The sequence below is a fragment of the Gymnodraco acuticeps genome, unplaced genomic scaffold (assembly GCF_902827175.1).
Source record: "Gymnodraco acuticeps unplaced genomic scaffold, fGymAcu1.1, whole genome shotgun sequence".
Classification (NCBI taxonomy): domain Eukaryota; kingdom Metazoa; phylum Chordata; class Actinopteri; order Perciformes; family Bathydraconidae; genus Gymnodraco; species Gymnodraco acuticeps.
The window spans coordinates 9701118-9719817 of record NW_022992351.1 but is presented as its reverse complement, the minus strand read 5'-3'; the positions used below and the strand labels follow the sequence as shown (position 1 = coordinate 9719817).

At 38.0% G+C, this 18700-nt stretch overlaps 3 protein-coding genes across 4 annotated transcripts; 1 reads left to right on the top strand and 2 right to left on the bottom strand.

Moving 5' to 3' along the window:
• Window positions 1-1136: 1136 nt before the first annotated feature.
• Window positions 1137-3797, bottom strand: LOC117541897 (L-rhamnose-binding lectin SML-like). The gene is made up of 9 exons (XM_034209201.1): window positions 3700-3797; window positions 3436-3471; window positions 3275-3337; window positions 3031-3166; window positions 2536-2642; window positions 2003-2047; window positions 1781-1913; window positions 1439-1538; window positions 1137-1276 (listed from the first exon to the last, which is right to left on the bottom strand). The coding sequence occupies exons 1-9, from the start codon at window positions 3728-3730 to the stop codon at window positions 1244-1246; spliced, it is 684 nt and encodes a 227-aa protein (XP_034065092.1). The 5' UTR covers window positions 3731-3797; the 3' UTR covers window positions 1137-1243.
• A 2660-nt stretch (window positions 3798-6457) lies between these two features.
• Window positions 6458-11165, bottom strand: LOC117541895 (caspase-9-like). The gene is made up of 10 exons (XM_034209199.1): window positions 10721-11165; window positions 10015-10225; window positions 9100-9183; window positions 8955-9016; window positions 8671-8847; window positions 8496-8585; window positions 8237-8384; window positions 7384-7572; window positions 7140-7249; window positions 6458-7062 (listed from the first exon to the last, which is right to left on the bottom strand). Exons 1-10 carry the CDS (start codon window positions 10850-10852, stop codon window positions 6958-6960), a joined length of 1308 nt encoding a protein of 435 aa, XP_034065090.1. The 5' UTR covers window positions 10853-11165; the 3' UTR covers window positions 6458-6957.
• On the top strand, window positions 11110-17973 carry LOC117541893 (dnaJ homolog subfamily C member 16-like). Of its 2 annotated transcripts, none has more exons than XM_034209197.1 (15): window positions 11110-11442; window positions 11845-12032; window positions 12126-12192; window positions 12604-12931; window positions 13049-13233; window positions 13384-13488; window positions 14218-14376; window positions 14489-14619; window positions 14781-14964; window positions 15514-15693; window positions 15795-15871; window positions 16239-16319; window positions 16511-16600; window positions 16688-16858; window positions 16945-17973. In XM_034209197.1, the coding sequence occupies exons 2-15, from the start codon at window positions 11854-11856 to the stop codon at window positions 17384-17386; spliced, it is 2379 nt and encodes a 792-aa protein (XP_034065088.1). In that variant the 5' UTR covers window positions 11110-11442; window positions 11845-11853; the 3' UTR covers window positions 17387-17973. The 2 variants fall into 2 exon arrangements, with proteins under 2 accessions (XP_034065088.1, XP_034065089.1); XM_034209198.1 differs by having other exon boundaries at window positions 11110-11606.
• Window positions 17974-18700: the final 727 nt, after the last annotated feature.

Here is an 18700-nt window from a genome sequence, read left to right as displayed (position 1 = left end):
GTTTCTTTGACAAAATGTTGTTGTTATTTAAGCAGTTGCTTAACCTCATAGTTGTGTCCCTTCTCATGCTGCATTCCACATCATGCTTTCCTCTGAACATTTGTACCACACATAGCCTCAGTAGGTTGTTGCTGTGCGAACTTGAAATGAAGCTTACTCACAGCTCTTTTGAAACAGGGAACTGAAGCATTATCTACACCTAATGTAGGTAAATGTCTGTGGATACGTTTCTCAACCCTACAAACAAACCAAATATCCCTTAAAGAGTAGCCCACTGCTGCCTAACAGTCCACACCATACATCCTATTAAAATCACCCCAAAGCATTCAAAGCAAGACTTACAATTCCAATTAAGTAAAGGAAAATAAATGGTATGTAATTTCCTTTTCATTTAATCCTTAGTTTTTCCAAAACTACTAAGGCTGTTTTAATGCAAGAAGAAGAGCATCGAAACTTACACATTCCTACACATTCCTAGGGAAAAATTAAATAAACTAATAAATAAGGTAAAAAACAAGCAAAATCAGTTCATGATTTGCATTTTTGCATTACATCTCAATTGAACAGATTAAAGATGTGGGACATTAAGGCAAAGGATTGACAACATTACATCCTTTTTTTACGAATCTCTTTGGTTAATGGACAACATTTTTGGAGCACATGTTATATATTAATAAATCCTTAGTGCTGCTTTCTCAAAAGCATGATCAATATGTCAACATTGAGCAAATATCAACATTTTTGTACTATTTACCAAATGAGGAAAGGTTTTCTGTGGGTGAAATAAAAAATGTTTTTGGACTGGTAACTTATTGGTGATACTAATATTACTTTAAAAATGGCAGTCACCCTTTAAGCAGCTGCAAAAAATGTACTCCTTCTTTCATTTTATTTCATATACCACACAGTGTTTGCTGTTTAGCTTGAGTGTCTGTACGTCTACGTTTTTCTAAGCCATTGTACTGTAGCTACAGTGCTAATGCTAACTCTTAAGCAATGTGGGAACACAAACTGCTCAATCACTTCAATCCATCAAAAACGTGAAACCATAACACAACCTGTATGGGTGAAACTACTCTACATTGGTATTCTAATATAATTATAAATGATGAACAACACATGAACAAATTGACAAATTATTTTCAATGCATGTTTATTAATTTAAGAGGAACACTTTGAGATGCACCTTCTCGTTTCCATGGGGTTTATTGTGATGTGCCTGCCATTTCATTATGTTAACAGGTTAATTGTTTGGAAGCTGCTGAGATTGTAGGATCTGCAATGAACAATACATATTATTTCAGACAAATACTTTAAACAACGGACAGCATAAAACGTGATGGCTTTCATCGCTGTCAAATTGTCTTTTAGGTTTTAGTAATTGGCCTTTTTTTCAGAAGTGTGGTAGCAACACTTTGTAGACATTTGAGATACTTACACAAGTGTAAGTAACCTCCAGGTACTTGTAAGTGCCCACACAAGGGTCTCCAAACTCGGAATTGGTTGCACTGATAGTGCAGCTGTTTTGTCCATTGCAGCTGTGGATGGAGAGTGACATGAGTGAATACACCCACATATACAGTCTATGGTGTAAACCTAAAGATATTTCATATAGGTTCAAATAAAAATCACAGCCTTTCAATCAGCAAGTATCGTATGTCATTAAATATTTTGCAGATTCCTATTTTTGCATTTTTAGCTGCTTTTAAATGCAAATGTTTATTGTTATGAAGCTTATAAAATAGTTCTCCCTATATTAACAAAGGCTGTGCAGCTTTACATGTTAGCAACTTTGCGAGAATGGTCCGAGCAGTCGATTCTTTGAAGCTGGGAAGTGGGCCGATTGTAAGAGCAGGTGGTACGGTCATGGCGTCCGTAGTTAGCACCGTAGATAAATATAATCTTTCCTTCATCTGTCAAAAAGAACACGACAATTGGCAACGTATGACAGAACTGTAATGTAGATTTATAGATGTATTGAGAATATCATTAGGCTTCTTACCGCATTGGAGGTGTGCCAAAGAGCCCTCACATGCATCAAAGTTAACTGTCAAAATAACATGATTGAATCACATCAGACATCACATTATAATAGGTTCAAGTTCAAGGTTCAAGGATTTTATTGGTCATACGTGCATAGCTACAGTGTAGTTATGACGATGAAAATCTTAGGTCACAGGCTCCTCCAACAGTGCAACACAATAAAACAGATAAACATAAAAAATAATAGTGCAAGTAAATAGTAAATACAAATGGAAAAATTGTAAAAAAGTGAAATAGTGCAAGTGATTGGAATGATATATTAGATAAATAATTTCTAAGTAGCAGCCAGATTAATGTTATGATGTTGTTTCAAGTTCAGGTGTTTAACAGTCTTATTGCCTGTGGGATGAAACTGTCCCTGAGTCAGGTGATTTTAGTCCGGATGCTGCGGTACCGCCTGCCAGACGGCAGCAGACAGAACAGTTTGTGGCTGGGGTGATACTTTATAAAGCTTTGTTTTTACTGTTAGTTTAATGCAGACATGTGACTCACTTGCTGGGAAGCAGTCATAGGTGGTTTCCAGGTATTTGGCGGTACCATAGCAGGGATCCTTAGAAAAGACTCTTGGGTTTAGTTCACACTCCGTCTTGCCGTCACAGCTGTAGGGAACAAATTAGGAGTATGTTTGCTTCAGCGCAGAGTAAAAGCACACCTAAAGTTAAATTGAGTAAATAATGTAGTAACCTGGACTTATCTTCAACCCCAAGCTTTAGGTGCAATATATAATGTGAAACTAGGACTTGAGAGTGTAAAACTCTTGTTTAATATACAGTATAATGTAATTGTTCCGTCAATTCAGTCAAATATCTTTGCTCTTCCACTTCTTTATGCAACTTCGATCAGCCAAATTAGTAGTAGGGAACTGCTGCATCTAGTAAAGTGCATGACTGCCTGTTAAATGTCATCAAAGTAAACATTTAAGGCACTGCATTTGGAATACATTAATTAGAATGCCTATGATAATATGATATTAAACGAAATGTGTACCTCAACTTGATGATGTCCAGTGTGCCCTCCAGAGAGCAGTGTGTATTTGAGATCTGTGAATAAGGTCTTCCCTCAATGCAAGTCTTGCTGTCTCTGCGTCCATACAGTGCATACTTCACAACGATCCTTCCAGTATCTTTTACACAGTAATTGAGGAAATTAAGAAACAAGAAAAATCCCATCCCTTATATTTGCTTTTGTGGGTATGATTTTTGCACAGTGTACACAAAGAGTTAAGTCGTACCACAGCTCAGGCGATGGACATTGTAGACGTCGCCACAGGTGGTTACTCTCTTTGTGCCAAACACTGAAATGACAGAAGTTATTTGAGTGTGTTCAAACCTCATACTGTTTGTAGCAAACAAATGCAATCACTGTTGCTATCACACCTCCTCAGATATTTACCTGTCTTCATCATGAGCAAACATGTTGCTGCCAGAACTGCAAAAGAAACATCACTGTGAAACGGTGTCAGCCCAACATCGATTTTTCTTTAAGGTTTTACAGATAATTTATATATATGAATATTTATATATATAAATCTATACTCTGTATATTTTTTTTAAAGAAATACTTTGGCTACTTTATCAAGATAGCATCTATTATAATTTGTATTTTACTTGAACCCACATAAGTATTGTTTTAGTCATTAGTCGGCTGTGTACTTACGCAGGGTTGCACTGACTCTGAAGTGAAGCATGTTTTCTAGAAGCTCTAGTCGTAGATAGCAGGACTGATGGTGACTCGCTTTTTCTGCCAGGTGAAGAACTGACCTTGCCTTTTATACAAAACATTTGACATTCTTTATATGGCATGGAGGTATGACAAATGAACACCTTATAAGGAAGGAAGGGTTTTCATTGGGTTGAGACACAGATTTTAGTTGAAAAACTGAAACATATTTTAGGCTAAACAGGTTTCTCAGTTTCCTCCTCTTTTCCATAAATTAAATGGTTGTTCCTGCAAACTGATGATTATCTATTGTATTGCTATTTTGAGTTGTCTTCCTTGAACACTCTCAAGCACTTATTTTTGTTTTCTGGACTTCCTTGAAGACCCAGAAAAACATCAGACACAGAGAGCCACTGAGGTGGAGCTCTGCTTAAGCACAGACATGTCTTTCATTTTCTGTTGAATCGTTACCTCGATATCAAGTTATAATAAAAATGTATCACAAACAGACAAGAAACTGCTGATTTAACAGATTATATTTGACACATTTACACGCTTATTGTGATCTTTTTGTGGTTTCAGTATGCTAACAGCGACTTCTCAAGCAACCCTCATGTGCAGGACTTGTTTTTAAAACATGTGAGGCTAAGAGGAAGTAGGAAAAACAACTTCAGATTACAGCCTAACAATGTTTTCGCCATGATGACTTGACACATAGGGCAAAAACATACTTGGAATGCAATAGTTTGTCAAAACAAAGATCTTGGTAGAACCAGATTGTGCCAAGCATGGGTGGCTCCGCAGAGTTGCTTTTACTGTACATTTCTCTCTAAGAAATATTGCCAAAGTGCGTCCTGTTTTTAAATAAACAAGACACCGACACACCTCATGCATTCATTTAAAGTAGGTTGGACTACTCTTTTCTTTTTACAGGTTTTCCCATAAAGTCAATTGAAAGACTGCAACTTATTCAAAACTCTGCTGCTATAGGCTTTTATCAAAAACAAGAAAAATGTGCACATTACTCCTGTTTTAGCTACGTTACTCTTCATGGTTTGGCACCCTCATATATCACGGAGTCTCTGTCGTTTTATGTCCCTGGACAAGCCCTAAGGTCCTCGTAAGCAGGCTTTCAAAAATATTCCTAAATTCACCCAAAATAAAATCATTTTTAAACGACAGCTGAAGACATAGCTTTTTATTACGACATTTTCTTAGTCTTTTAAAATAAGAGATATTTTTTTTATTTTGCCTCTTGCCTCTTGGGTTATCTGTTGGACATTATGGATCATTAGTTATTTCATTTGACTTTTTTATTATCATAATCGTAAGGGAAACTTCTGTGTAGCTATGCAGTGGGAGTCACCGACTCAGGAAGGAGACACGGTAGGAGCAGTAGCTTTGATGTCAAAACACTGATGATTTATTGGAGTTTCGGCCGTAGCATTCACATCACAAGTCACAGCAGTCCCGGTGAGACTGCACGGGTGAGTTGCCACGTCAATTCTAAAGAACTCTACCTCAGACCCATGTATTTAACTATTTCTGAGAACATCATCAAACTGCTGCATAACAACATAGAATCATAACACCTCTATCAGCTGACGCCAACAGGCAGGGACAGGGAGACAGAACACTGAGAGCACAGCAGCCAAGGTTACGAGGTGTGTGTGCTCAGTCAGGACAGTTTGAACTGATAAGCTGGGTCAAAGTTATGGGCCTTGGAAAATATTTTTTACAAATAAAGCTTTATTATTATGTATCACTTTAGTTAGAATTAGATGACACCGTCATTATCATATTCAAACCAAGCCTTTAGGTAGTATTACTAAGAGGAGTTATTTACTTAAGTAACCAACTATGGAAGTTTGCATCAACAAGTAAATCACATGAAGTGTTCAATATCAAATCAAGAGTATTAAATAGGAGATTTAGCATTATTTATGTGTAAACGTTTTGAAAAGTTATTTTTATCGTTCGAAGACTGTCAATAATTGGAAACATTTAATTGTGATTTCATTTATTGTCCAGAATTAAGACCTAAACTGAATTATACTTTATATTAGAATATGAAGAAGTGAAAATTGTCTACAACCATGTTAGTGTTTCTTTGAGGCTGTTCAGGGTATAAGTGATAAACATCTGTTTAAAGCTGTGTGCTGATTTGAAATCAGCGACTTGAAATTAATTAGAAACATTTTTACATTATAGTGACCCATGGTGGCAGTGTAGAGATATAATAGATTCACAAAGTTTGTCATGAAGTATTTTCTGAAAGACCATCTACCATAGCTATTGTGTTAAAATAGTCTCATTATTATACAAAAATACTTACATAACTTATAAAAACCCAATGCTCAATACATTGTTATGTATCTGCTCTGCTTTTACTGCTGCCCATGTCTATCCCGGTTTAATTTGTACAGTAATTGATACGGCCTACATCTGATTATTATATTTCCCTTGGTTGGTGATTGGCTAATGGTTACACAAGCCAAAAAAAGTTATGACATCATAAAGTGGCCAAAATCTGATCAGCTCATTTTCAGAGAGGTTTTTATAGAAATGGATCAGGACAAAAAGAGAGAGAATCTTTTTTCCTGAAACTTTCTGAATCTCTTTCATGCATTACATGTTGATGTAGAAAAGACATGAAAAAGTGGATTTTGCATAATAGGTAGCGATACAGATATAAAGATAAAAATAACTTTCCATTCATTTGTGCGTTGTATTTTAGAAGAGACATAACTTCACATTTGTTTATGAACATTTATAAGAAAGCAACGTCTTTAATATCAATTTGCAGAGTACAAATTAAACATCATGTTGATTGTCTACTCTTGCAATTCGACAGCTGCTAGTGTCAATAAGACACCAAGCCTATAAACTGGAGAACATTTTCACTGTACATAAATATTTTCTACACCATTACCCAAAAAGTTAAAACAATTAAAAACATTGCAAGATATGACAAACAATAGAAATGTACACTAAGACATGATTGTGTCTGTAAAAACACTTCAGAAATCCCAATTGCACGATGATGTTATTTGCACTATTTTCTTTCTCATGTCTCAAGTGTATTGTATGTTGCATTGTTTGAGGAGACTGAGGCTTAGATTTCCATTACCAACAACTACACTCTAGCTATTGTGCATATGACAATAAACCCTTTGAATCTTTGAAATTACATCCATAAAGTAAACTTTCCTTTCCTGAACGTGACACTGAGAAAAGTAAAGCGGAACTCTGCCGCTATGCTTGGGTTTGAAAGTAGAGAAGCTTGCGGAGGAAGTTAAAGGAACCAGGCATTTGTTTGTAGAGCCCTTTTGCTGAGTTTTGAGAGACTTCATGGTTGACCTGAAAAAAAAGCACAAACAACAATCAGATGTGTCCATGTTTGAAATTTAAAAAGCTCTAAATGGTAAAAAGCTCACCATCATCAACATTGTGACCAAGTCATCGGTAGCAGCATTTTCCTCAAGAATACCATTGAGTGTCTCCACGTACCAGGAGCCTGACTGGGTGTCTCTCCAGGAAACATAACCTGCGTTTGTCACAAAAGGCATTAGAAGGACATACAAAGCAAGTGTATCTCTAGAGTTATAAATCAGGTGAATAATTGCAACACACACACACACACACACACACACACACACACACACACACACACACACACACCTGGAAAGGTAGAGTAGGACACCAGGATGTCACTGGGGGTGGGCAGCGTTACTCTGGCATCTGGTTCATCAGACATGCTCAGAGAGTCGCTGCTGGACGACATTGGGATGGCGTCCGTCTGATCATCCGCTCCACCGTGGGAGGGTTCAACCTCGTCAGGGGACACCTCAAAGCCTGTGTCTCTTTCACCTGCGGCACAAGAGCAACAACAAGTTTAACTTATGGATTCAAAAATATAATTAAATATTTTAGAAACATTTGTTATTTTGTTTTTTGTTTTTGGGACAGGGTGCAAGAGCACTTAGTTATAAAGGGTGTAATACCGGTCTAATATCATAGTTTAGTTTGGTGTTTTTATGCAAATCAGAGTTCAGAATATTTGTTTTAACAAATTGTATTATATAAATCTTGCTCAGTTTTCTGCCATTGAAAATCTTCTTTTAATCGTTAACAAAAGAGTGCCTTAAGACTTTTTTTAAAATGGTACAGTCATGTTTTACCTGAAATCATGTGATTCTCCAACATACCAGATTTTCTTTTAGGTTTAACATGACTATGCCATTTCAATAAAAGGTACATATTTTTTCATGTAACTTTTTCCAAAGAGCATTTTAAACAAAATGTGTTTCTACCTAAACCCAATTCATTTTTGTACTTACGTTATATATTTAATAAACCCCCTTCTATTTAATATCAAGTTATCTTTTGATTATTATTCTTTCTTGGAATTGGTGTTAAACGTGTTAAACAGTGATAATAGTTTGTTATATAATGATGTTCAACAAAAGTATAAAGAAAATGTACACATGCTTTGTTACTGAGTTATATTAACTGTATGTTCTGCGTTAGCTACCTCCTCCGCAGGCCTGGATGAAGAACAGTTTGGGTTTGCCCTGTAAAGACGGGCAATGCTGGCCATTGAGGTAGTTTGTGATGTGCTGAACTGGGACATGCTGTCCGTCCACACCATACACAGCACCAGGGAATCGGTTGTGACTCACCTACAACAAAAGATATGAGCGTACATTATAAGGCGTTTGGATTTGAACTTGAGCAGGCCAGAGAGAAAAGTGTTTTCTGATTTTACAAAAGAACATGAGGACATGGCTTACCTCAGTCCCATGGGACAGCATGATAACCACACAGCAGTCATATTGGGAGTGGTCCTTCTTACATAAAGATGCAAGTTCATGTTTGATTTGCTGAAATGCAGTGATAACAGTTAGATATATAGTTATGCATTTTCACATGAGTTCTAATACACAGAAAAAGAAGAGATCTCCTTACTCTTTGTTTCAGGTTCGTCCTAACTTCCACAATAAAGTTGAGTGCCTTGAATTTACTCTCCAGTTTGTCACAGTCTATGTTGGAGCCTTTGCGATTGCTCAGCTCGCTCTCGGGTTCAAACTCTACGTTGTTTATGATGAGGCAATGTCCACATGGGCTGGCATCCATTTTATAGCTCTGACACAGGTAGAGAAAAAAAGAGACATGATGTTAATACATAATGCTTCTTCCAAACTTTGTATCTTCTGTTGGTCATAAGCACATGATAAATAAATGCTGCTTACCTGAATACTATCCCGTCTAGTTCTGCCTTGTGGCCTCGGTCTCATGTACTCCCTTTCAGGTGCTGTGACATGAGAATGAATACGTGTTAACCATCAATAAACATACCAGTCTGTAAAAAACACTGAAATGTACCATAAAGCTTACATGGAGTAGGAGTAGTACTGGGTCTTGGGATTGGATGAACACGGACAGCATATTTAATGTTCTTATCGACATCCATAGGAGAGGCTAATAGGGAAATAAAAACACACATATATATATATATATATATATATATATATGTATGTGTGTATATGAGACATCAAAGAATGGTACATTTTGTGATTTGTGGCTATTTTTCTTCCATAACAGGTCTTCTTTCGGATTAATGGACAAAAAACCACCATAATACACATTAAGGTGTTTATTTTGTAGTTGGGCTGTAGATTCCTCCTAAATGGCTTAATTTGCTTATTCAAACATAACATTTTAGAAGTTATATAAAAAATACACGTCTTAATGTAAGAAATCCACTTGCGAAGTGTTATGGTGATATCTATTAGTTGATTTTTCTGTTTAGGTGTAGTGTCTTGTAAAATGTACATTTTTAAAATAAATATATTTAATGGCTGTTTACCCCAAACTATTTTTTCTTATACTCTCAACTTCAGTAGCACAAAATATACTATATAGCACACTATTTTTGTAATTTAAAAACATGGCAATCTAAAAAATGATATCCCTCTGTACAATTCTTCGACTCTAGTATGTCAAAATATAAAACTAAGACTTTTGAAACTGACTTTACCCAAAGTCAGAAAACATATGAACATGAGCTCACATTTACTAAGACAATGCCTCAATAACACATTCATACATAACATTTAAAAAAAACTTGCTATACAAAAAAAAAAAATCCTAAATGAAATAATCATCTGGATGATATTAATGGTAATATCTCATAGTTAAACATTTGACTTATTCCCCCTGTGGTGTCTGCCTTTAATATTACAGGACCAGAGTTATGTTTGTGTTGTGACATTAATACAGGTGAAATAACGTGCAGTATCACACACTCACACACTGGCAGAGGCTGGAGAACAGGGCGTACAGTCTGGGTAGGAGTAGCAGGCTGGAGCTGAACTGATGGAACTCCACTCTGAAGGAGCTCTGCCAAACTGTGCTGCCCTGCCTCCTGAAGGCAATCCAGAAATAACGGGAAGGCTCGACTCCCCCGGGTCTCCAAGTCCTGGACCAACTGCCTGGCCTGATCACGTCTGGTCCCTGAGCTCTGACAGGAGACAGGTGTACCAACACCACAGTCAAATAAGTGCAGTATAGTAATCCCACAAAGTATTAACCTCAATTCAAATTCAATTAAATCCAAAGGCTTTATGATCATATGCACAGTAGCTAAAGTGCAGTAATGGAATGTACAATCCCAGGGTCCTCCAACAATGCAACATACATATAAGACATAAAACAATAAAAACAATAACAATTGTGCAAGAAGAAACAGAGAATAAATAAATTAGTGCAAGATTATGTTGCAAGAACAATGTGCAAGTAAGGCAGAATAAGTGAACAACGATGTACATGTAAGATACAATACGCCAAATGTGGCAGAGAATGCTGAAAGTGATCAAGTTAATGCAGGTGTCTATGTAAAATAGAACAAGATGAACAAGAACAGAATGTGAAATTAATTGCTGTACACTGGAATAAATACTACTTAATGTGTAAATGAATCTGCAACCTAATGACGTGACCCATACAGCTGTCTTACCTTGATCTCATCGATCATGTCTTGGGTAAAAACTCCCTTTTCAATAAGACCATCATAAAGGTTCGATGGGTCCAAGTCTCTCACCAGACTGGTCCTGTTGCGCTGGAGGATCTTCTTTTGGCGTTCCTCCATTTAATACTACACAATAATTCGTCGAGGTAGACAGAGAAATATCGTAAAAGTCGTATAAAAGCCGAAAATCTTGTTTCAACAACAGAGGAAGTCGTTATCCTTCAATTGTGAAAGCGAAATTATACGTTGTTCCCGTAAAGATATTAGAAGTTCCTGTCTCATTTCTCTTGTTTGCTCTCCGTTGCATTAGCAATTTCCTTGTTTACATCACCGCTGTCTGTGATTGGTCCACTGAGAGACTACCTACAGAAAAAAACAGGGTGCGCTTGATTTTACTTACCGCGCACCGCTGCCGCAATACCAGCGTAACATAATGCATGAACACGGAGCGACGGGCATTAAACCGAACACAAACAAATAAAGCATTAGGTGTCATAAATACTCAATATCCCCAAATTAATTTCGACACTGGGCGCCTCCCCCTCTCTCTCCTATCAGCAGCAGTTTGTGATCTCGCCCTGGAGGAGCTGCGGGGGATGCTGCGGAACACACCCTGTGCTGTGCTGTGCTGTCTCTTCACATCAAGCCGAGGAACATCAAAACGCTCATCAATTATGTGACGTACGACCGGCTGACTGCATCTGCTTCAGGTGAATTTAGAGCTTGTTGCGTTTAGATAGCTAGCTAGCAACGCAACTAATCTTAATGAAGGAAACAACTGCATGAATGTTTTTATCCTCGAGGAATAAGGTTAATGTCACATCCTACTGACATGTCAGCTGCATTATGATACGGTATCATCTGTTCTGCACTTGTAAGTTGACACATATCCTACTGCCTAGCTTCTGTAGTTAGCATGCTAAATGCCATTTTAATATAGCTACCCGGTTGTCATCCCTTTTCATCATTACTATCTATGCTAACATCCGTATGGAAGACAAGACTGTTTTGGATTTGCAAGTCAGCTAAAGGCAATGTCATGATTGCAGACGCCTGAACATCCTCAGAATGAATCCACCTTAACTGTTGAATATTCTTGTGATGTGCAAAAGGTTTCTGCGATGATGGCAGGGTCAAAGATGTCCGCACCGCTGGCTCTGGTGCTGGTCCTCTCGGTGCTGCTCACAGGAGTGGCCCATGCTGCTGGGCCTGAGATGGACCCATACAAAATCCTGGGAGTAACCAGGAGTGCAAGCCAGGCTGAGATCAAAAAGGTTTACAAGCGTCTGGCAAAAGAATGGTAAGTAGTATTTCTCACAGTACAGTGTCACTGGCCTGTTTTGTTAACCTCATTCATGTATTCTTATAATAAGCATCTTCTTCTTGTGTCAAGGCATCCGGACAAAAACAAGAGTCCAGGAGCTGAGGACATGTTTATTAAGATTACTAAATCTTATGAGGTTAGTCATTTGTCCAAATTCATCATTATATTGTGCACAGGGTTACCGTAAGTATCATATATTCTGTGTAAGCTGTGATAAAAGACTGTAACATGTGCATGAGGAAGAAGGAAGATAAGATACCATTTTTATAATTCAGAAGGAAATTCTTGCCAGAGATTTATCAAAAATAACAAAACATTAGAATGAAAAAAACAAACGGTGTGTATAAGAAATAATGTTAACAAAATGTCCTAAAAGAAAACATTGAAAGTAAGATAAATGAATAATAATATGTTTACTAAAATTGAAAGCTAATATTGGGCCCGATATTGAAAAATCTAAATATTGCACATGATATTGAAAGGTCATATTGCACATGATATTTATGTTTTTTCTTCTGTATTTATATTTATTCTATCCTAAATCCAGATCCTGTCCAGTGAAGACAAACGTGCCAACTACGACCGTTATGGGCAGACTGATGACACGCAGCCATACGGTGGCAACGGTCGCTACGGTCAGCGCCAGGAAGGCTTTTATTTTGATGAGTCCTTCTTCAACTTTCCCTTTAACAGCAAGAACCAGAGGGACTTTGCTGACAGCAAGTACACGTTGCACTTTAACCAGTATGTCAACGAGGTGGTGCCTGACAGCTACAAGAGACCGTACCTGATAAAGATCACGTCCGACTGGTGCTTCAGCTGCATCCACATTGAGCCTGTTTGGAAAGAGGTGGTGCAGGAGATGGAGACTCTAGGTTTGGAAATAGCCTGTCAATCATGCAGAATTATTGAGCAGCCCGGCCATCTGTGTGCATTTTGGCCGATTTGAAAAGGTTGATGTGTGTATATTTGAGAAAATGCTGTGTTTGCAGGTGTCGGGATAGGTGTGGTGGATGTTGGCTATGAAAGAAGGTTAGCCAATCACCTTGGCGCTCATCGCACACCATCCATACTGGGAGTTATAAATGGCAAAGTGATGTTTTTCCATTACGCTGTAGCAAAGGAGCACCTCAGGCAGTTTGTAGAAGACCTTCTCCCTCAAAGACTTGTAGAGTGGGTACGTATCCCCGCGTCTTACACTTTTTGCAATCAGTACATTTTTAGGGAGGATGACTAAAATATTGGCCATGTAAGATTTAGGTGTACTGATTTTTAATGACTATACAATAAAAAACGAGTTAAATGTTGTGCTTTTTGTGTACTTCAGGTCACCGACAAGAATTACCTGCAGTTCTTGAGCAGCTGGCATGAGCTCAACAAGCCTCATGTGCTTCTGTTTGACCAAGTGCCTGTAGTTCCTCTGCTTTACAAGGTAGGCTCTTGCAGTTTGAAATGCTTGTTTTGATTCACAAAATATGCAAACAAATTTTTTAAATATCAGTACATACAGTACAGAAAAAATATGCAAGAAAATAAAATGACACTATTAAAAGAAAAATAAATAAAAACACGAGTATATTTATACAGCAGTACCATAATTCTCCAAAAGATTAATACTTTCTTTGCTTGATGAACTAGACTAAATTATCTGAGTCGATAATTCAGTCAAGGAGAGAAGGTTAAAACGTTTTCACTTAGTATTGAAATATATTCAGCTTTTAAATGAAAACAAAAAATATATTTATTATTAAATTAGTTAGATATTCAAGAGTGCCATCATCTGGATTATCATGGTAGCAATTAGGGTATTATAAGAGTAGACACAGAATCTCCAAAAAAGGCAAATTGGCAAACAATGCTTTTGACATTATCCAAAAAAAAGTCAATGTGTTTAGACATTAGACAAAAGTAGGATATATTTTATGTCAAATGTATTAGTCTATGTCTGGTTTATTCCTTCAATTATTGACCTCAAGATAAATGTGACTCACTTTTTAATTTTCTTTTTTTTAAGTTTGGCAAATGTGCCTATTGTTACACTTTAAGATCTTTTTAATTAAATTAAATCCATCATCGGTAAAGGCTATGTTTTTATTTTTAAAGAAAAGTACCAGTAATTGCATTGCTTACATGTCAATCCTTTCTCTCTACATCTTCATAGCTCACAGCGTTTGCCTATAAGGACTACTTGCAGTTTGGCTATGTGGACCAGGGCCTCTCAGAGACCGCTGATCTGCAGAAACAGTTCAATATTAACACCTACGCTCCGACCATGTTGGTGTTCAAAGAGAGCATTGAAAAGCCCGCTGACATTATACAGGTCAGTCACAGCAGCAGATAGCTATTATTCATTGTTATCTATACACTGCACTTTTGTTCACAAAAAGGTTCATTCACTCTTTTTTATTTATGGTTATGTTTGTTCTCTGCAGGCTAAAGGAATGAAAAAGCAAATTATTGATGAGTTCATGTCAAACAACCGATTTCTTCTCGTGCCACGTTTGGTCAATCAGAAACTCTTTGATGAGCTCTGTCCTGTCAAACAGTTTCATAGAAGAAGAAAGTAAGAGAATCTTACACCACACCGCCTTTCTTTTTTTTTGTCAGAGACTATTAAAATACAGAACCAAAATAATTCTGTTCGATGCTGTAATTTCCACATTTATTTTGAAGTATTTTAAGAGATGTATCTTTTGCATTATGTTATGTCTTTCCTCTCTTCAGATACTGTGTCCTGCTGATAACAGGCGATGAAGAGACTTTTTCTTTTGGGAACCAGGCGTTTCTTTCCTTTGCCTCCACCAATAGCAAGGAAGTAGTGAGATTTTCATATGTTTATCAACGGCTACAGCAACCTCTCTGTGACATCTTCATGCAGAACAAGGACACTGCAGAGTCTCCAGCACAGGTACCTGTTCAACCAACACCACAGCTGTTGTTCAGCTCATTTAAAGCTTTTATGGTCATTTGCGAACAGGTATCACTTTTCGATATATAGAATGCATGAAAGCTATTGGCTAAGCAATGTATTGTTACAAAGATTTGAGATGAAGAGATTATGATTTGAAGGGTTTTACTTCACTGCCAAAACAAATAGCGGGAATGTTTTTAGGAATGTTATGGCTATAAATGATATATAAACAAACCACTCTTTACAAACATCATCATACAGATAGGTATGTATCCATATGGTTCATCTTCTAAGTGCTACTGAATTGGAGATTTCAAGTTCAGAGTATGAGAAAAATTTAGATTCAAATTGTAAAATTCATACATTTTTAAAAACACTAAAGGTGAACTGGGTAAAACAGGGTAACAAATAAATCACCATGTAATTTCCCCAGTCGGTTACTTACGTTAAGAGAATTAAATTATACTGCAATGTTATGTTTAAATGTAATTGAGGAGAAATGTACGGACATAAATAATATTAACAGGGGGAGTTTTCTTCCCTCAGGTGGTGATCCTGGAGAGGCGTAATGCTGCAGGGAAGGCCTTGTTCAAGCCAGTGACCGCCTGGAATGGCAGCGATGACGACAAGCAGCGTCTCCTGGAGGAGCTGGAGCGCCTTCAGAAGGACCCGTCCATCCTCGTCCATGACGCCATGCTGCCCGAGCTCAACAACGAGTTTGCCTCTGTACGCTCTCTTTGAGTAAAGCAGTGCGCTTTAACAATGCCTGTCCGTGTTAGATATCAACCATTAGTCCTGTTACTAAATGTTTTAATCTCTCTGTGTAGATGTTTGTTATCCGATGGATCTATGCATCGTACGATTACCTCTCTGAAGTCATCGATGATATTCTGCATAACAACTGGTAGGTAGTGATGTTTAGTTTTAAGCAACTCCAAAAACATGCATGTATATGATTTTGATGTTACTGAATAACCGTTGCTGAGCTACAGTTTTCATTTAATTTGCTAGAAAACGTTTCTAACACTTATTTAAAAAATGTTTTAGTGATGCAATCCTTTATCATTGACATATACATTATTAACACTTCTTCCTGATACTCTTCCCGTCAACCAATTCCATTACTTCAAGGGCAATTTTAGCATAATTCGTTTGGCAAATGCCATACCTCCGCACTTTATTTGGGATTTATACTAATATTAATATTTCTGTATTTATCTCCATAATGGAATAAGCAGCTCTTTTAGATGTGTCTCTGTGTGGATTTGCAGGCGTGAGATGATGCCTCTTCTGTCCCTCATCTTCTCTGCCTTGTTCATCTTGTTTGGAACTGTCGTCGTCCAGGCCTTCAGGTCGGTTACTTTACCCATCCACCAAAACTGTAACCATAGCAACATCAGCCTTTCCTTGGATTAGTGTAAGACACTATATAAAAAAAAAAGCTAAAGTCAAGCAAAAAAAAAAAAAATGATGCTTAATAATTACTCTTCTACGCTAGTGCAACCCTGTTTGGAAAACATTTTTTTTTTTTAATGTTTTTAAGTGACTCCAGTGAAGATAAGCAGACTAAACCAAAGGCAAAGGATGGGACAAAATCGGAAAATGGGTCACCAGGGAACGGTAGTGCTTCAAGGCAAGATTACAATTATAATTTCCATATAAATGCAGTGAAGGATTTATAATTGTCTTTTAAGCTTTTTATTTTACTTATTGGTTTTAGTCGGCCTCCAAAGAAGAATTTTGTGGAGGTGACAGAGCTGACAGACATCACATACATGAGCAACCTGGTGAAGCTGAGGCCAGGACATATGAACATAGTGCTGGTGCTCACCAACGCCTCCAAAAACATCCTACTTAGCAAGTACGCTAAAGAGGTCTACTCTTTCACAGGGTGAGATAAACAATCCCTTTTCCACACATTTGTGTAATCCTTTTTCTCGATACTTCATCAAATTAATTCTTTCAACACTCTCCTAGGAGCCTGACACTACATTTCTCCTTCCTGAACATCGACAAACACGGCGAGTGGATGGACACACTGCTCGAATACGCCCAGGACGCCATGCAGATCGATGAAGATGACGCAGGAAACCACAAGATGGACTACACAGGCTACGTGCTGGCACTCAACGGACACAAAAAGTACCTCTGTCTGTTTAAACCCGTCTACACCGGGGAAGACATCGACAGCAAGTCATCAGAGGATGAAGGGGCCGCTTCAGGGGGGAGGTCGAGGTCCAGTTCCCGCGATGACAATCCACCGCGCAGATCCAAGCGATCCCGTAGCTTATCCACCCTGCAGATCCACCACAAGCTGGACCGCCTGGGGCTATGGATGGAAAGGCTCATGGAAGGCACTTTGCCTCGCTACTACATCCCCACGTGGCCAGGACTGGACAAGATCACCCCCAGTAAATAGATGGAGGCGAGTGAGAAAGGGACTTCTTATTTATCTACTGTCACACCAAAATGACTCCCCTTGTGTTCTGCTGCCATTTTTGCACTTGAGATATTTAATAGTTACAGATGTTTTTGAAGGTGCAATGTGTAAGACCGAGTCAGGTGAATCAACGGGGCAGCGTTTTACCTCTACCACTGGGTCCGTACAATCTCAATTGACTAGTTACTAATAATTTACTAACTCATTTGCTATTAGCTTGAAAAAAACGACTGTTGAAACTCTGAGAGCCAATCAGAAATAACACTGCAATCTTCTTTTTGATCTTTGTTTTTACCGGCCACTTACCAGAGGCCCGTACTACGAAGCCGGTTCAACCTAACCTGGATATGTTTGAGTTACCTGGTTTACCTAATCCAAAACAAACGCGCTCTCGCTAAACTGTCCTACGACGCTGGTTATCAATTCGTTAACTCAAGCCAGCTTTTCCCTATCTAGTTAGGTGCGCGTTCAAAGGGGTGGTATTTGGAGCATTCGACCAATCACAAACATTGACAAGCGTACTGACAGCGCAGCGCGTCATACTTCCTGAATGAAAAGTCAACTATAATATTAGACAAATATGAAGACGTTAAACTTTAAACATCCATGACTTAAACACTTTATCCAGGATAAAAGTCTGCAAGGTGAATACAGCTGGTAAAAGAAAAAGTGTTTGAATGTGTACATTAACAGGTTTATGATATCTAAGACACGAGTGGATCTGACTTTAATTACATTTGACTCGAGTGTTTCGTCAACTTAATGTGTTGCTTAAAATAATACTTCTGCATACAGTATGTGACACTGTAAGTGTTGCACGGCCAGATACGGCTCAAGAAGCTGACTCGGATAAGGAAATATGATACATTATGATGTGATATGAATGATAATGGCACACATCGACATCTGCACTCACAGTGCCGCGGACTGTACGTAATGTTACTTTGATCCGGTTACTTATGTTGTGGCAGATATTTAAGTAAGCTTTCTTAACGCTAATGTTATAATAGTCAGATTGCTCTGAAGATGGGAGGTGATATTCTATTCATTTTCACGTTCACACAGTAAGTTGATTTTTGCCGGCCGTCTTTCCTGCAACGGCAGTTTAAACTGTATTTCCTTTCTCCTGTAATATGACTTGATCGCTTTAAATTCCGCACACTGAGCTCTGATTGGTGGGCAGGCGGTGCTTTCACTGAGTTGATCTCTTATCCTGGAAACCTATCCTGCTCCGGAGCAGGCTAGCCGCTCAGCATAAGTTATCTAGCCCGCTAAAAAGTGAACCAGCTTCGT

Excerpts from the sequence above, each read along its gene's own strand:
- LOC117541897 (XM_034209201.1), bottom strand. The coding sequence starts at position 3,730 with ATGCTTCACTTCAGAGTCAGTGCAACCCTGC. Across the intron at positions 1,914-2,002 it reads TTTGGCACACCTCCAATGCG|ATGAAGGAAAGATTATATTT; the intron begins GTAAGAAGCCTA and ends TCTTTTTGACAG. Across the intron at positions 1,277-1,438 it reads TGGAGGTTACTTACACTTGT|ATCCTACAATCTCAGCAGCT; the intron begins GTAAGTATCTCA and ends TGTTCATTGCAG.
- LOC117541895 (XM_034209199.1), bottom strand. The coding sequence starts at position 10,852 with ATGGAGGAACGCCAAAAGAAGATCCTCCAGCGCAACAGGACCAGTCTG. Across the intron at positions 9,184-10,014 it reads TCTCCAGCCTCTGCCAGTGT|CCTCTCCTATGGATGTCGAT; the intron begins GTGAGTGTGTGA and ends TTTCCCTATTAG. Across the intron at positions 7,573-8,236 it reads CATCCAGGCCTGCGGAGGAG|GTGAAAGAGACACAGGCTTT; the intron begins GTAGCTAACGCA and ends CTTGTGCCGCAG.
- LOC117541893 (XM_034209197.1), top strand. The coding sequence starts at position 11,854 with ATGATGGCAGGGTCAAAGATGTCCGCACCGCTGGCTCTGGTGCTGGTC. Across the intron at positions 16,601-16,687 it reads GGGAACGGTAGTGCTTCAAG|TCGGCCTCCAAAGAAGAATT; the intron begins GCAAGATTACAA and ends TATTGGTTTTAG. Across the intron at positions 16,859-16,944 it reads GAGGTCTACTCTTTCACAGG|GAGCCTGACACTACATTTCT; the intron begins GTGAGATAAACA and ends ACACTCTCCTAG.